We start from the raw sequence: 17878 nt of genomic DNA on the forward strand, positions 1-17878 counted from the left end.
CTTCTTTTGACAAATCTTTTATGAGACTTTTTGACGATATTTTAGCATCATAATTAGCTAGATGTAGACCATGAGCCCACTTTGATTTACCAACATTGATAAATTTTAATCTGAACCTAACCTAACCCACCCTATGATAATTATGATAAATAAAAACAGAAAAATATCAACTCTATCCGTATATGTAAATATATCATATAGTAAGAATTTTTTATGGTCATATAGTCGTATTTGGCATACCGACTCACAGTATCCCAACTCAAACCTTAAACGTGTTTTGTAAGGGTTTAAAAGCCTTTGATGATGTTTTTTCTCAACTTTTAACCATTCGAGTAACACTGGCTAATTTAATATATTTTAAAATTTCAAAAAGATAACTTTTGGCAATCAGGCTTCTATGGCTTTTCTACGGAAATTATATGGAACAACTCTAGAATAAGTATACTTCTTTTGACAAATCTTTTATGAGACTTAGACTTTTATGATAATTAGCCAGATGTAGACCATGAGCCCACTTTGATTTACCGACATTGCTCAATTTTAATCTAAACCTTACCCAACCCAACCAATAATAATACGACTAGTAAATATTCAGAAAGTGAAAAATATATAATTATATTAAATTTAATTAACAGTAATAATTGAGTGTGTGGATATTAGAGTCGGATATTCCTCATTCAGCATCATTAGTATCAAAATTTTCCCCTTAAATGACCAAACTCACAATTAAACGAAGTATGCAAGAGAATGTGTGCATGCGACTCATTTACCGTTCAGACTGCGTTTAGATATTTTTAATCTTTCCCGCGAAAGGACATTGACATTGCCGGCTAATTAAAAACCGTTTGGAAAACCATCGAAGCAGCCTCATGTTATCAAACAATAACGTCTCGTCGTTATAAATAAACGCGGTCGATACACACATTGTACAAATATTAAACCTTATATTATTTAATGTCGCCAACTGTCGATTTATTACATTCTTCCAACTTGCCGTGCCTTTCACGTACACAAACAACACTGTCATCATCATAATACATATACTAATTAACGTTTAAAGTTATATATATTTATATATTCATGCATACTTACATACATATATATTGAATAGTGAGAAAAGTGGGTCAGGCGTGTAAAACTCCCCGTCTGCTCCAGTCCTTGGAAATGTGTATACTTTGCATATTACACATTCGTTCTCCTTTTGTTTTAATGTGTACTTAGTTCGCTTTGTGACGAAGGTCCTGTTTGCACCGGTCCAGGTGCTAAAACCAGAAACTCCTATATTCTGCGAGGATGTTGCCCTTGACCTACATATGTAATATCATCGCCCTTTATTGCGTTTTAATGTTCTTTCGTGTCGATAAGCTGAAAAATGGCTATTAGCTTCTTTTTATTTGTGTGTACGTATTTCCTGACAATTCGTGCTCGCTGACCGTGACTGATAATTTGATTTTTTATCGTTATTTTTTCGGTTCTGGTCCATTATGGTGAGTCTGTACGTGTGCTGAAATTCGCTAGGTGATTATTTTCGGGTCAGTTCATCGAATTTGACCACAAATCGATTTTTTATTATCTTTACAGTTGCGGGTTTCGTAGTTGATTGAAATTCGCAAGATTCCCACACACGAGTTATTGTTTATTTTCTTTTATTGTACATAGGAGGGTTATCTAATTGTATGTTCGCTAAAAATGAATGGTCTTTTGTTTTTTTTTTCTTTTTTTTTCTCCGTCCTTTTAAAAGTCAGTCGAACCGGTCAATCGAACCAATTAACCGTTCGATTAAACATGGCAGTTCATTTTATTCCTACATTCTTTGTTAATGAAATTTATTATTAAAACAACGAATCGGCTTATTAGTCAATTAAAATTAAATTCACAATTAATATCATTGTTCTTAATATAGTACATTTATTTAATTTTTGTACTATCTATATAATCTAATATATAATTTCGAAAGAGACTTTGTATGTAACTATTGTTGGTTCCTAGAGAAACAAATGAATATTCAAATTAATTTAATAAAATGCTTACTATTTATTACAAATTTTTATTGTCTGGAATAAAAATTATTATAATTATTACTTGAATCCTGCTCGTACACATGCAACTAGCCCAACTTAATAATCAGAATAGTTAGGATATAATGCTTTGAACAAATCAAATCCCACTGGTTTCTGCTGGCCAGACCTTGGATTTGTTACTACAGGTCGATCTTTTCCTATCAGAGTTTGCCAATTTATCTGATTTTCATTGAAACGGTTCCAACAAATTGGCAACCTTACCCATTTTCTCGCAAAATCTCGAGTTTTCAGCAATCTCGAATTTCGCTGAATTGTATAAAATGCTGCAAATTTACAAATTTGACCATAAATGTCTCTGTGGATGTTAATTGATATGTATTTACTGAATTCCGCTGAATTGTTTAAAATGTTGCAAAATAAAATTTTTTAATATAGAATCTTAATTGATATGTATTTATGTACCTTGTATAATAATAATAACATTTGTATCAATACAATTTTTCTGCACAGGAACGTTCATTGGGGTTACCTGCTGGGTCTTCCTGATATAAAATTAAAGATTTAAAATAAATAAATGAAAATAAAAATTAATTGAGATAATTTTTATATTAATTGTTTTACGTTTTTTTTTAAATCCAGACCAATAGTCAAGAGATATAATACGTATCAGTATCGAAAGATTGTGCAAACTTTAGAATATGAAATTCTACCCAGTACATTTCTGCATCTGGTTTTTGATTTTTGACTTTTAAATGCTTTTTATTATTACTAAATTATGTTGACAATACATCTTATATATATTTTAATAGCTACTGATCTTCTGATAATTTTCTATTTAACAATTAATTTTGTTAATAATCATAGTATTATATTATTCTCATGTTAATGTACAGCATAATAGGAAAAATTGGTCAAAAAACTATTTACAATTCTCTGCATCTGGTATATGTACCTTACATATATCTCATAGGAATATAATCTTTATAATTTAAAATTGTGTTCCTGTTATGATATGCAAGTATTTACAAAAGTTCGTCGCCGATGTCTCATATCCTCAGTTCAATATTCAATATGTGCGAAAGTGATCGTGCACCGGCGCATAATAGCTCCATTTATAGAACCTCGTCGCGTCGCATACACGTACTATATTATACATAAATAAATATACAGGGTGGTGCGATGTTATCGTGGCCGTTGACCCTGTGACACTGCATTCTACACATTTACTCATATTCTAATAGCGTTTTATTTCTTATTGTTGCAGATGAAGCTGTGACGAGGAGGGGCCGGCTGGCGACAACCCGCCTAACAAATAGCAAAATAGAAGAAAGAACTTCCCCGGATCTCAATGGAACGCCTGTCGTCCTCCTCGGAAAGAACCCGTCTTCTAATAATTATAATGCGAAAAATATCGCCAACGCTCTGAACAAACGCGTCGGCAACCGTTCTTCCTCCCAATCGCCTCTGTCTTCTATTAGTGCCACTAAACCTCAAGCGAAAAGAGGAAGTGTAGATTTAATGACTAAATCGAATATTCGAGCTAGTAGTGTGAAGTCTTCAGACGAGGACACAAAAACTTACCTCGCCAACGGCTTGGACCCTTCCAACAAGAAGCCCGAGCGCGTAGATCCTTCTGGCAAATCTTTGAGGAGTTCAGCAAAGTTGACTCTGCCAAATAATAAAGTCAAAAGTCTGAGAGCAGAAGTGCGCAGGGATTCTTCCAAAGCTTCCGGTGACTCTTCTAGTGAAACCGAACAGAGTAGGGTCAAAAGAAGATCGTCTTCTTTAGTGAACGACGCCAAGTATACGAACGGAAGTGAAGACATTAGAATTGGAAAGAGGCCGGAAAGGATGACTCCGGGCGTGGATAAAAATTTGAAGCAGCTAGCCAATTTAGAAGTAGATAGTAAAACTTTTTCTAAAGCGTCTTCCGTAGATAGTTGCTTACCTAAAATAGAAACTAGAAGTACTGCTAACAGAAGGCTCACCACTCGTATGGACGCCCTTGCCGCACTTACTAAAGAAACGCTTGCCAGAGTGGACAGACTGTCTAGGAAAACGAACAATTCTCAAAATACCACTAATGATAAAACGAACGTTGAAACGCTTACTAAAAATTGTGATACAAATCTAGCTCCAGTTAGTAATAAAACTCATAGCTCAGACGCACCATCTACGTCTAGAAAGGTCTTAGAAAGACTGAATGACATAGACGTAGTGACCCAACACTTATTAGACTTCGAAAGAACCAGCGCTACTAACGGCTTAGATCCTAATAGCAACAAAAAGCAAAACGAACCTCTCATATCTTATACTCCAGTTTCGATCTTAAAACGAAAGTCGCTCCAGGAAGAGCACGGTTCTTCCGGAACTTCTTCGGGCGGGAACGTACCAACACCTCCAGTCACATTTTCTCCTAATGTCGTAGATTCTAGACCAAAATCTCGCCGCCACGGTCAGGGTATTTTGAAGAAGAGGAGAAGCTTAGACGAATCGCAAGTGAACCGGCACAGGTCGTGCAGTCCTGAAGTTGCTTTCGTAGACGATTCCCAATCTAGACCAATTCTCAAATCACAACGAAGATCTTCCTTGGAGGAAGTAATCAGAGGCCGCTCTCCAGATGGCCAAATTCAAGGTATCCTTAAGAGGAAGTACAGTCGAGATGGAGATCTCCACATCGAAGACAGGTCACTCGGCTCGCCCGAACCCCAGGGAATACTCAAAAGAAAGTCAAATTCGAGCTCAGGTAGTAGTACTACGTCTTCTCATGTGTCTATAGCTCAAGCGGTAATTTTAGCAGCAGCCAAGGGTGCTATTTTAGTCGAGGAAAAAGACGGTGTAAGGCCTATTTTGAAAAAGAAGAGCTTTTCAGAGGAAAGACCCTGTCCTGAAGTCTTCGTCATCGACGGCCCCAAACCGATACTCAAAAAGAAATCACTCACTGAAAGCGATCATAGCGATCACGAAAAACCGAAGAAGACCATTCTAAAACCTCCACATAGTAAGTTAGAAGATGGAAACTCTTCGAGCTTTGACCACAGCGAAGACGATCGAAGCTCAAGGCGGTCGTCCTTGCTCAGAAGTAAACCCGGAGAGTCAGAATTTGAATCTTCGAATGTAAGACCAATACTCAAGCAGCGAGGATCTAGTCAGTCTCGAGAGCACAGCCAGTCACCCAGACCACATTTATCGTTCTATTCGGACGAAGAGGCGTCTTCAGTACCACTCGATAACTCTTACAGCGAACCAATAGCCCCAGCAACAAGTCCTCAACGAACCTCAGATGGGGACGAGTCTCCTGAAATTTCCAAATTTTCCTCAGGTCGACTACAAAGTCCCTCTCTAGTCAAAGACTTCTGCAACTCCCCTCGAAATTTCGAATCCGCACTGTGTCCCTCTCCTCAATATCCTAATGTCGTACTTAAAAGGCGAGACCTTCGCCCTCGCGACCCGAACAGATCAAAATCATTAGTTTCGAGCTTCAGCGATGAGCTGAGCTTCGTTTTGAACAACAGGCGCAGCTTAGTCGACGAAAGGTGCCCGGATCGAGGATCGGACTCCTCCAGGGAACCGAGTCCTGAAAGTACATCTAAAGCACCATCATCCTTCCCGTCGATCGCTGAAAGGATCCAAAGCATGGAGAAGCATCTGAAGAGTCCTACGGAAGCAGCCGCTGCTAGACAAGTGCGCCAGAACAGGAGCGAGAGATTCAAAACCCAGCCTGTGACAGCAGATGAACTACAACATATAGCTGGGTAAGTTTAGTTTTAGTACACGTGACTTTTTGAAGTGTCATCTGCTGTTGTGGGGAGTGTATTTATTTGCACACACACACCCACAACCACACACGAATGCATCCAGACTGCACCGGGGTGTATCGATTTGGTCTGTTAGAACCCTCCAGTAGGAAGTTCCAGACGGGGAGAAGCTGTGGACGATATGTTGTTTTATGGCCGGACGCTATTGATTCTGTGGACTATGTTCACTGTGGACTGTTTCGTAATAGTTTTTGAGCATTTTTTTTTAGTATAGTAGAGTCGTTTATATCTGTTTTAAGTGTGATTAATTTTGAATGTAAATATGTGTGTGTGTGTGTTTATATAATTAGATAACACACGTTTCGCTTTTGTGTTGGGAAAAAATATGGTTCGCGTCCACGGTTGGGTAGCGCTTATGATAGCTTCCAACAGATGTGGCATTCCAAAGTTACGAAAATATTGCTGAACTATAGCGATTCTGAAACTTGAATTTAATAATAAACAAATTTAAAAAAAGAGATGAAAAAAAAAGAAGACGTTTACCCAATAGAAATAATTAGACTTCGAAACGTTCGAACGTTTTTATAGATTATTGACACATTTCCAAATGTCAAATTGATATTTAAAAATTCAAATTTAATTTCTCAATCAGTTCGTATAATAAGAATTAAATAATATTTCGTTGTATTCTGTCTGGTTCGGCAATGGCTGTCGAACGTCTCGTACGGTGGTTCGATCTTCAGCGGTGAGTGCTTTTAGTTTAATCTTTGAACAGAGAGCTCTTATCGGCTCCGATTGATGTTACAGTGTGTCATTTCGCTATTATAGCTATATAAGATCAGCACTTACAAGTATGTCTCACTATTTATATCGAATCGATTGTCCTCTGTATTTATATTTGGTATAAAAATATATTGAAATCGGACTGTCTGTCTGTTCTTTTTATAACAGTACGAGCATTATTTATTTTTACGTGAAATTAACCGAAATATAAAACATACGTTTAAATTCAAAATTGACATAGTCAGATGTGTAATATACATTATTTATTGAAAAATCAACAGGCCTCAGATGTATCAGGTTTGTGCGCATTTTCAGGAAATGTTTAAATGAAAAATGACGACAGACTGTTACGTGAGATAAATCCATCCTTTCTGCGATCTGATCCACTGTTAATTGTAACTCTGACTCCACAAGATTTTTAAGAAATCGTTATCAAAATTAACAGGACGTCCTGAACGGGATTCATCATAAATGCTGCTTTTTCCAACTTTAAAATTTTTAATTCATTTCTGGGCAGTCCTTATAATGAAAGTATTTTCACCATGTACACTATTAATTTTTATCGCTGCAGATCTGGCAGATTCGCCACACGAAAATAAAAAGTATAAAACAGCACGTTTGTATTGATTATCGATATTAATTTTTTTATGGGTACTAATATGCGTCCAATGTTTATGAAAATTGGTGACAGACTGACTAATACATTAGTCAAGCGATGACAAATTTTGACAGGTTCGAAATCTTTTTGGTTTAGTAATGAATGAGTCATCGCGAATCCCGTGCATGTTGAAAATGTGCACGAATTTATGGACTGACCTGATGGAAATTTATAAAAACAAAGAATAAATATAACAAAATAACATCCGAGCCCAGTTATAGATTTTTACAAAATACATAATATATCTAGTACATATGTATATACAAACAAATGAAAAAGAAAATAATAAAAACTAAAATATGACTAAATAGGACAATGCATAATTAAACATAAAGTGACAATATAATTGGATAAACATAAAGTGATATAATATAATTGAACGAAGAATATAGAAATAGAAATGAATATAGAAATAGAAATGGATCAATCAATCAAGAATCTCCTGATGGGAGTCCTGAATTGATGTAAGGAAATACCGAATAGATCAACGTCATTCAGCTTCCCGTTATGCATACGATAAACATGCTCTAGATAGGAATATTTTAGGGAATTGGTTTTGAAAGGATTAAGTGAAAAGAGTGCAACGTGTCTAGAATACCTAACTGGGATCTTGAAACCAACCTTACTCAGTAAATTGGAACAATCAAGGAAACCATTTTGGAGCTTAAAAAATAATGTAGCATCATGTATAAGTAGAAGACATTCTATTTACGAAAGCCTACCCCCACTAATCGGAAAAGGTGCGCCAAAGCAACTTTCAATACATTATTCAAGCGTGCGCATCTTTTTCGTGGAGTGGGGGTGTGCCTTCAAAAATGGAATTTTTCGTTAAATTACAAGCATTGTTTTTGTCAGGTTTTAATTTTCATTTTAGCTTTTCGGGTATTTTATTATATTTTCGGCTATAGTATATTTCGCTTTTCGGGTAATTTATAATAGAAACGAGACACTTGCTTATCTATGTTTGTTAATTGTTTACTAATTTTGTTTAAAACTTAATTATTAAACAATAAAAGCTTGAAATCTTTAATTTCATTATTATTTCGTACGATCTTATTATTTTGACAAGTAATCCTACATTTCTTCAAATATTGGATCCGGACACCGTTGTCGATCACTGTCAAGCAAGGATAAATACAAGAATAAACTATCACCGAAAAATCTCCAGGGGGGGTGGGGTGATTTTTGGGACCGTGTACCATGAATATGTGCTAGGAATGCTGTATTTTTTCTCTCTTTGTGTGAATTTGCCTTTAGGATGTTCTCCTACTACTAAAACAAATTTTTTAATAAGACATTTTTTCATATTTTTTTATAAGCTTCTTCTATGATATCCCACATTATTCCGATCGTTTTAAAACTTTGAAATTTTGCGCGGTTTGGTCAACAATATATATTCAAATCAAATCCGCCGGTACGATGGTGAAAAATATTCGTAATAGACAAGTTTGATAAATGCTACAATTTTGACGATCTTGACGTCTAATGGTAAGTTGCCGTATTTATTTGCCTTTCCGCCACCCTCTCGCTTTATCAGATTTTCATTGTTTAAACGCCTATGACTTTTTACAAACCTTTTTTATGTTTCACTTGCGATTACAATTCTGAAAAAAAATTACCTCTTATCCGATCGTTTTCATACTTTGCCATATTGCTCATTTTGGTCATCAATATAAGTAAATGGATCCTCTGCCATTACGATGGTGCAAAAATATCGTGTTAGACGCGTTTGGAAATTCTCCCACGAAAAAGTGCCTGACGTTAATCGCCCAAAATGTTCAGTGGCATTGTTCGCCTACTGCGCTCGCCTCGGCGTTTTCTTGTTCTTTTTCACACTGTATCTTATAAAATTTGCATTATAGGTTCTCATCATCTTTCCTATATATTTTTAATTCACTCATAGTTTATATAACGAATGTTAAAATGTTTATATTATAATGGTGATTCAATATGTTTGTTATGGCCAAATACATCCGTCTCGACTGTCATTGTGGCATTTGTGACACTGACATCTCGCTGTACGAATCGGTCGATCTTTTTGTTTTGCTTTCAACTCGTTGACATAGGAAGTGTTTGGTTAAAGTGTGCACATAAACCGGGGTGCATCGTAAAGCCTAGAACGTATGTTTGGTTGCAGTGGTTGCAATTTACCTTTATGACTAGTGCAGATGGATGAGACGGATTGCTTTTACGATAGAATTAATAGTTTTTCGCGTTGCATCGTTTAGCCAAAGTTGTATCGACCGCTATGAAAGATTGGTACGATTTTTAATGTAAATTCATACTTATCAAAACTAATCAATTTCGGCTATTTTCGTTTCGAATTTTACGACCGTTCTCACGGACCACAAGTTCGGAAGCGTTCCGTTGGATTTGGGCCAGGTCTTCGCCGTTTTCTCGCAAAGCTCTGGACTGTTTCAGTTTTTGGTTGCGATCACCAACACCATCACCACAGCCACCGTCATCATCATCATCATCATCAACGCCACAATCATAATCGTCGCCGTCATCATCATTACACCAGCCATAGTCGAGAGAGGAGCCTCGTCTGAGTCAGTTCGAAACGGGAACGTGTCGCGAATAGAAACAATACTTACTCGAAGCAGTGTGTTTTTCTTAGTTATTATTGTGTTGTTATTCCGTGTCGATGGTGTCCTAGGATTGGTTCAGCTGAAAGGTAGCTTTTCCACAGTTAAGAAAGTTCACAGTGCTATTTTCACATATGAACGTGTGTGTATGCATGCGTTATGATTTCGGCGATTATTTAACGTGAAATTTATTTTCGTCTGAAAGGACAGTGACACGTTTGTATGTATGTATACTATTCGGCCTGCTATAACAAATTATATTAGTTTCAGCATTTTAAATGTAAATATATAGTACATATATTTTTAATGTTTTCATAGCATGAATACATATTCACTAATCTCATGTTTTTTTTTACATATTGACTCATACTTTGGAAATGTTTATTTATTCGATTTGTTTAATTAATCATTGACTGATCTGTCATAACAATTACTGCGTGTTTGCGTTCAGCATGTGTCAGAGCGATCAGCTGTTTGATAGGTACTAGTCTACTGTTTTATGTCGGCCTTGTATTGTCGAGTTTATGACTCTTATTTTGGTACTACATAAATATGCTATCTTTACAATTTATGTTTACAAATTTAATTTTCTTAATGTACGTTTCCGCTTTGCGCTTTCTTCGTTTTAATTTTGGGCGAGTTTGCCAAACCGGAAGTGATAGTTTATTTGGCGCCTGATTACATGTTTGAAAACCGGTCTTTTCGAATCAATAATTTGATTATTATATTATTCACACTATTTTTTGCAACATTTATTGCTGTCGACTGAGACGACTTTGATTAGATCAGAGATCTTTGTGATTTCGAGTCAAAATTAGAAATAATTAAAAGTGACATATTTTAAGAGATACCTGTTTTTCATTTTACGCTTTGATAATATTTTCTAATTTATAAAAGTTTATATAATAATTATGAAACAAAAGTATGTGAATAATAAACGTGTGAATTGTATATGTAGTCTAGTAAATAAATGATACGCATTGTATACGATATTTTATCTCCAACGTAATGGCAGACGATACATTAACGTATATTGATGACCAAAATGAGCAATATGGCAAAGTATGAAAACGATCGGATAAGAGATAAGAGATATAAAAAATGACCACTAACACGAAAACCATGTGAACTGTATAAGAGGTAAGTAAAAATTGACGAATGTTTATGTCTGCTTGTCAAAAATTGATCAAAAAAACTGCCTCTACAAAAATATACAAGGGCAATATCATTGTATTTCTCACCATTTTGTTTAATGTAATTATTTAACTAACATTTCTGATAGTCACCGTTAATTTTACTGATTAATTATTTGATTGATTGAATTTTGTATATATCAGTTTTTTGGGAAAAGATATGCATTAATAATATTTCAGCTACAGAAGTAGCCATTTAAAATAGTCGAGTCCAGAAAGAGTGAAATGTTTGTAAGCTACCTGCCACTGGAGAATACGATTTATCGAAATTTTTGAGGTAGCATAGAATTTCTATACAACTAGCTTTGAATCCATTTTTTTTTTCGTATTAAATATTGGTAATATTGCAATGTACGTATGTTTTTTATTTGTGACAAATGTGGTCAGCGTAGTTGAGAAACTTTGTTCAATTTAATATGAAACACAGTTTTGTTCTCACATTGTATGTGCATAGTATGAAACTTACTTTAAACGATTGCATGCTCTTCTTAAATTTATTTCTACCACTTTCCTTTGAAGTACGTAAATTAAGTGAATATTCTCTGAAACAAGATGCTTCAGTTCTTTCCCCGTTTTCTTTCCCAGGATACAAAATGCAATGAACACAAACAAACGCCGTTTATATATAACTCGGAATCATCTAGAATTATTCCGAACAAAAAAGACGAAATAAAGAAAGCAACGCGGAAGCGTGCGAATACAAATGCATATATGTATAAGTGGCACTCGATTTGATACAACGTTTAATTTGTATTTATTATACATATGTACATATGTATTCAAGCAAATGATTCTCTAAATACCGACAACAATATATTAATCGAAATAAGGTCTCGCGGGGGTTGACAGCACTCGCTTCGTTTTCTTTGTGCTGCCATTTAACACTGCACTTGCACATTTTGACGTGCGACTTGCATTGCAATATATTTCGTCGCGGTCGTATTTTCATGGACGCATCGGGTTTTCCGCTTAACTCCCGGGATATATTTTAGAAGCGACCAGCGCCCCTCAAAGCGTGGGGCGTTCATACATACATATGTATGTACCTATACATACGTACATATGTGTTTTGTGTCGATCGCTGGAGTCCATCATCGTCGTCATCATCTTCGTCGTGGTGATATGTACGCTTGCGCATTCGAGATCGTTTTGTAGGTCGTCCGTCTGTTCGCCATGTCTATTTTGGCTCGGTGAGGTCGGTCGTTGTCTCGTACTATACTACAAATGCGTTTTTCTCGTTTTTTTGTTATGCGAAAAAAATAAATCTGTAGAATCCCTGGATCATCCGCGAGAGACGGCTCTGAAGTTGGATGTGAACATTAGATGTTTTTGCGCGTCCTGTTTGATGTTGTTTCTTCAAGTTTGACTGGATTTTTAATAATTATTCGGTTCTAGTCTAACTATACACATGTATGTACATCGGATATAGATTGTAGCAGTATCGAAAATAATAGTAAAAAATTGTGGAAAGTTCCCAATTCCAACGACATTTTCAAAAATTTGAGGACTATAGTGGGAAATATACATACAAACAAAAGGAGCACACAATGACTTTTAGAGCGACTAGCTAATTACACTGAGCAATAAAAAGTCACGTTTTTGAGATACCAGAGTGGAGACTAATCAATATTTACTAAGTTTGACTATGATTTTTGTTGGTTCGTTTGATATGAGCGTTTAAAAAATGCGCAATTTTTACAGTTGCGGTCTTTAATTCAAAATCTAGTATTGCTGTGTTCAAAATGAGTGTTGGAATCAATAGTCAGATGTTTTTCCTATTGATTGTGATATTTCATTGCTTTAAAATACGTATGTACACCTCGCTTGCACCAACGCTATCTGCGTCACAAATGTGTACGGACATTGGCACCAATGAAAGCCTTTTTAACGCAATTACCGCTCGAGCTAGTACATTTAGATATGAAAAAATATTGAGATAGAAAACCAATATTTATAAACGTGGTAAAATTAAAAAACCTGGCTAAATAAACGCATAGCATGAAAAAAAAAATTTTTTGACTTAAAATTCGCTAGATAATCTTACTGATAAAACATTCAAGTTTCTTCGTATGTTTGTTCGTATGTATGTTTGTATGTATGTATGTACCTATGTATTGTTCGTCAATTTAATTAATAGTCGACAGTCTGTTTATTTAAAGGATTTGAAGTTCCCGGGGGCGTAGGCGCCGAGGGCGAAGCCCTAGGGCTTCGCCCTCTAGGGGGCGCAGACGCCGGGGGTGTACATGTAATTTTTTATAAGAGACTTACTATATATGTTTGTTTGTTCGTGAGAGTCAATTTAATAAAAAGACAAATGAGTATTCAAATAAATTGATATAAAATAAAACTATTCAAATAAATTTAATAAAATGTTTACTAATAGATTAGTCATGTTTAAGCGGCTTATATTACGAATACCGAGCGAAGCCGGGTAATAAAGCTAGTTAATTGTAAGCAATGTAATATCACAATCAATATAAAAAACATCTGTCTATTGATTCCAATACTCATTTTGATCACAGCAATACTAGATTTTGAGTTAAAGACCGCAAAAGCCAAAAAACTGTAAAAATTGCGCATTTTTTTAAATGCTCATATCTCGTAAACAGAGAGTGAACCAACAAAAATAATTATCATATTCGAATTCAGTGGGTCAAAATTAGTAAAGATTCATTAGTCTTCGCTCTGGTATTTTTTTTTTGTTGCTCAGTGCTATTTAATGATATCGTTTGAAACTTTGAGTCCATGAAAAACGGTCCATATTTACAATACACTATATTTCGTAGACATAAAAAAAAACCCCCGAAGAAAGTAATCCGAGTTAGTTTAATCGCATGATCATGAAGGCAAATCAGGAAACGACTCGATCAATGAGGTTCGAGCGCAATAAAGCGATTGTTTAATGACTTGTATAGAATGTGGCGCCTTCTTGTCGAATCCAAAGCTGATTTTCATCCATTTAGGTTGTAATTTGATTAATTTGGATGATTAATTTTAAACGAAATCACGTGAAAGATGTTGTATTCCATATATAATTTTCATAAACAAAACATTCATAAAATAAAGATTTCTTGTATTCACTATTAAAATACATATAAAAATGTGTTTTATTTAAGATAAACTTTCAATATACGTAACTGTTGGGTCAACTTTTATATGACTATTTTTATTAATTCAAATCTCACCTATCATATTAGACTCACGTTTCTTTTTATTTATTTATATTTTTTATTTACACCAGGTAGGCTTTACAGGTAACCCCAATGCGCCTTCCTGGCCAGAAACATTGTACATTTGATACAAGTATTATTATAAAAAGTAAATACATAACAATTAATATCCATAAAGACGTCTATGGTCAAATATGTAAATTTGCAGCACTTTTTAGACAATTCAGTAAATACTATACATATGAATTAAAATCCACAAACACATTTATGGTTAAATTTGTGAATTGGCAGCATTTTATACAATTCAGTGAAATCTGAGATTGCTGAAAACTCTATATTTGTGAGAAAATGGGTAAGACTGCCAATTTGTTGGAACCGTTTCAATGAAAATCATATAAATTGGAAAACTCTGATAGGAAACGATCTGGCCAGCAGAAACCAATGGGATTTGAACCCGTGACCACTTTGTTCAAAATATTATGCTGTCCATTATAGTCTCTCTGTTGCATTTTTTTTGGGTTGGTTGAAAAGCTTTCCTACTTGTTCCGACATTACATTGTCATCGTTATCGCCCAGCCTTCGAAATATTAAATCGATGACTTCAAATATTGCATTCCGTATCCCTTCTCGCAAAAATGTTAAGATTATTGAAGCTAAGTTTTAATTGATGATTCCATTTGTCAGTTTGATGAGTTCAATTTGTCAATATGCGTATTATTATTTCATTAAGTATAGAGATATCCACCATAATAATTATATAATAGTTAGTATTTTCTTATCGAAAAAGAAAATCTAGTGGAAAATTTACATTTTTCCATGCTACTCGCTACATAATATGCAGATTATCTTTTTAAGTATCAAACACGACGAAAATTTTCTAAAGATATGCTATTTACTAATATGCATTGAAATCTACGTGTCGACTAATTTCTTTCGCGGAAGTACCGTGTAAATAGAAGTTCCATTCTTATTCGAGGATGAAACGGGAATTACCCGCACCGATCGTGCTTCATGGTGTATATTAGGGATCTACAGATATAAATAATTCTACCTACCATACATATCTATAATATATGAGCATTTGAAGTAGAGTACTTTCGATTTTCAATGAAGGGATTACTCACTGTACACTATTGGACATATGAATTGCGTTTATGTGCTAAGAATTATCTACTATGGTTTCAATTTATGGTTCAATGTATCATAGAATAAATGTAAGATGCAATTATTTATAATCCTACCAATTTACTACGTGAATATGCGCCCGTTCGCAAATTCCATTCAAAGTCTCTATTAAGTTAAATATTATATTATGAGCTCTTCTTTTCGATCTATGTATATTTAAAACCGCGTTATTATAAATAACAGCGAGAGCTTGCCTCGTCTTGCTTTTGAATCTTGATCTTTTCAATAATAAATTTTTGGTCGGTAAATATGTATCTTCATAAGTTCGACCCTTTTATTCAGCAATAGGATAAAGCTTATATAAAATGGGAATATACGATTCGTATATATTTCACGATAAAATTGGCAATATTGTCAAACGTACGTTCTCGTTTTTGCCGCACAGAATTGTTTCTTAGTATTATACATGATGTACTTTCGATTATATTATATGTATCTGTGCATAAACTCTACATTTTATAGATTTTTTTATTATAAAACAAAAGCATAATGAAACCAAAATAATTCTACTACCTTTTAATTCAAACCATTATTGACTTGGCAGTTTCATTGATGAAACAACGTTAACGTACTGGTCTTTTTAAAATCCTTGCTTACAAAAATGAATCGATTCATCTACATACACATGTATGTGTGTATGTATGTATGTATGTAGATCCTATACTATAGAATTAAATAACACTATACTATAGAATGAAATACTTCCTCTATAGAATGTAATAACATAAATTCTATAGTGGAAGAAAAACGTTCTAGGCGTAGATAGAAATTGATTTGATTTTTTTAAAATGCTTTTTATTATTGCTAAATTCTGTTCACTATACATCTTATATCTATTTTAATAGCTACTGATCTACTGATAATTTTTTTTTTTCAATTTTGATTTAATTTTGTTGGTAATCATAGTATTATATTATTCTAGTGTTAATGTCAGCATAATAGGAAAAATAGCTCAAAAACCTATTTACAATTATATAAATTGATTGGATTCCAACAAACTTGAGGAAAGTTATATACATATTTGTATAATATTTGAAGGATTATACAAACGGCATTTTTGTAAGGCATTTCAATTGTCAGTCGAAAAATCATCATGGTTAGAGTTTGATTCAAATGATCCATAGTTTATCAATTGCATTAGGCACAATACGATTTATGTTGAAAATTTATTTGATTTTGATTTTTAAATGCTTTTTATTATTACGAAATTATGTTCACAATACATTTTATATATATTTTAATAGCTACTGATCTACTGATCATTTTCTATTTTACAATTTAATTTAATTTGGTTAGTAATCACAGTATTATATTATTCTTTTTTATTGTTAATCTAAAGCATAATAGGAAAAAGAGCTCAAAAACCTATTTACAATCCTTATAAATGTTCATAATACATGTAATACATAATATTAATTAAAGACTCTCTAAAGTCGATGACCTAAAGCAGATTGTGTTTAGGTAATCTGTGTTTATACCTGGAGGGTATAGACATTTTGTTGTAATCACCGAGACTCTTCACAAGTGTGTTAGTATGGTTATTAGTGATTCTGTCATAGAATCTACTGGTTAGTTTGTTAGTAATGTCTGTAACAAACGGAATATTATAAATGGCATGCAGTTTTTTCAGGTTAGTATATATGGGTGTATTATAAATTATTTTAAGGGATTTATTTTGTATTACTTGGAGCTTGGAAAGGTTAGTATTCGAGGCGTTATTCCATACAGGTGAAGCATAGGTTAATAATGGTAATATGAGCGCGCGATATAATTTTATTTTATTTAGCGTTGATAAAGAACTATGGCGATTAAATATTGGATATATTGAGGATATACCCAAAAATTTATTTGAATAAATCAACCAATAGGGTTTTTTTTTTAATTCTCCCCGATGAAAGTAAATTGTTAAATTGATTTTTAAATACACGGATTTCAAGATGAAATAAAAATTAATAGTCCGGATTATCCGTGTTTTTCAATTATCCCCTTTCCCCATCATTAGTCGGGATAATCGACAGTACGCTGTACATATATTTTTATTTTTGCCTTTTTTTTGTCTAGCACTAATACAAAATCGATTATGTTTCTTCCATCTTATTTAATTTGAGTTCGCTCTTTTGTAAATAGCAATTCTGAATTTAACGATTGATTTTTCTTAACCGTGTGAATTTTACGCACCAACCCAACTCGTATCTAACAGTTTTGTTTACAACGCGTGTTTTATTTTTTTTGTTAATTTCCCCCATCTTCACATGTTGCAGAGCAGCACTTTGGTGTTGGTTTGATTTTATATAATTGAATATTAATTTGCAGTAGGGGTCCAAAAAGGAGCATGGTGGGCGGGTATCAAAACGAGGACTCGTCCCCGGACGCGGACGTCTGCTTGTGGAAATGCCTCTTTTTCAAAGCATGGTTCGTTTCGCTCTACAGGGTTATTTTCCCTTTTTTGATATACAATACATATGTATATTTTTCTGTTTACGCCGAAAAATTATATACATGTGTATGCTTGTCTCTTTTAT

General features: G+C 34.2%; 1 protein-coding gene across 1 annotated transcript in view; it reads left to right on the top strand.

Annotated features, from left to right (window-relative positions):
* The window catches only part of LOC143914929 (uncharacterized), a 218411-nt gene that overhangs the window by 111504 nt on the left and 89029 nt on the right, over nucleotides 1–17878 (top strand). The window contains exon 5 of the mRNA XM_077435339.1: nucleotides 3286–5776. Within this exon, the coding sequence (XP_077291465.1) occupies nucleotides 3286–5776 (2491 nt within the window). The remainder of the gene's footprint in view (nucleotides 1–3285; nucleotides 5777–17878) is intronic.

This window comes from Arctopsyche grandis, chromosome 7 (assembly GCF_051622035.1).
Source record: "Arctopsyche grandis isolate Sample6627 chromosome 7, ASM5162203v2, whole genome shotgun sequence".
Taxonomy (NCBI): domain Eukaryota; kingdom Metazoa; phylum Arthropoda; class Insecta; order Trichoptera; family Hydropsychidae; genus Arctopsyche; species Arctopsyche grandis.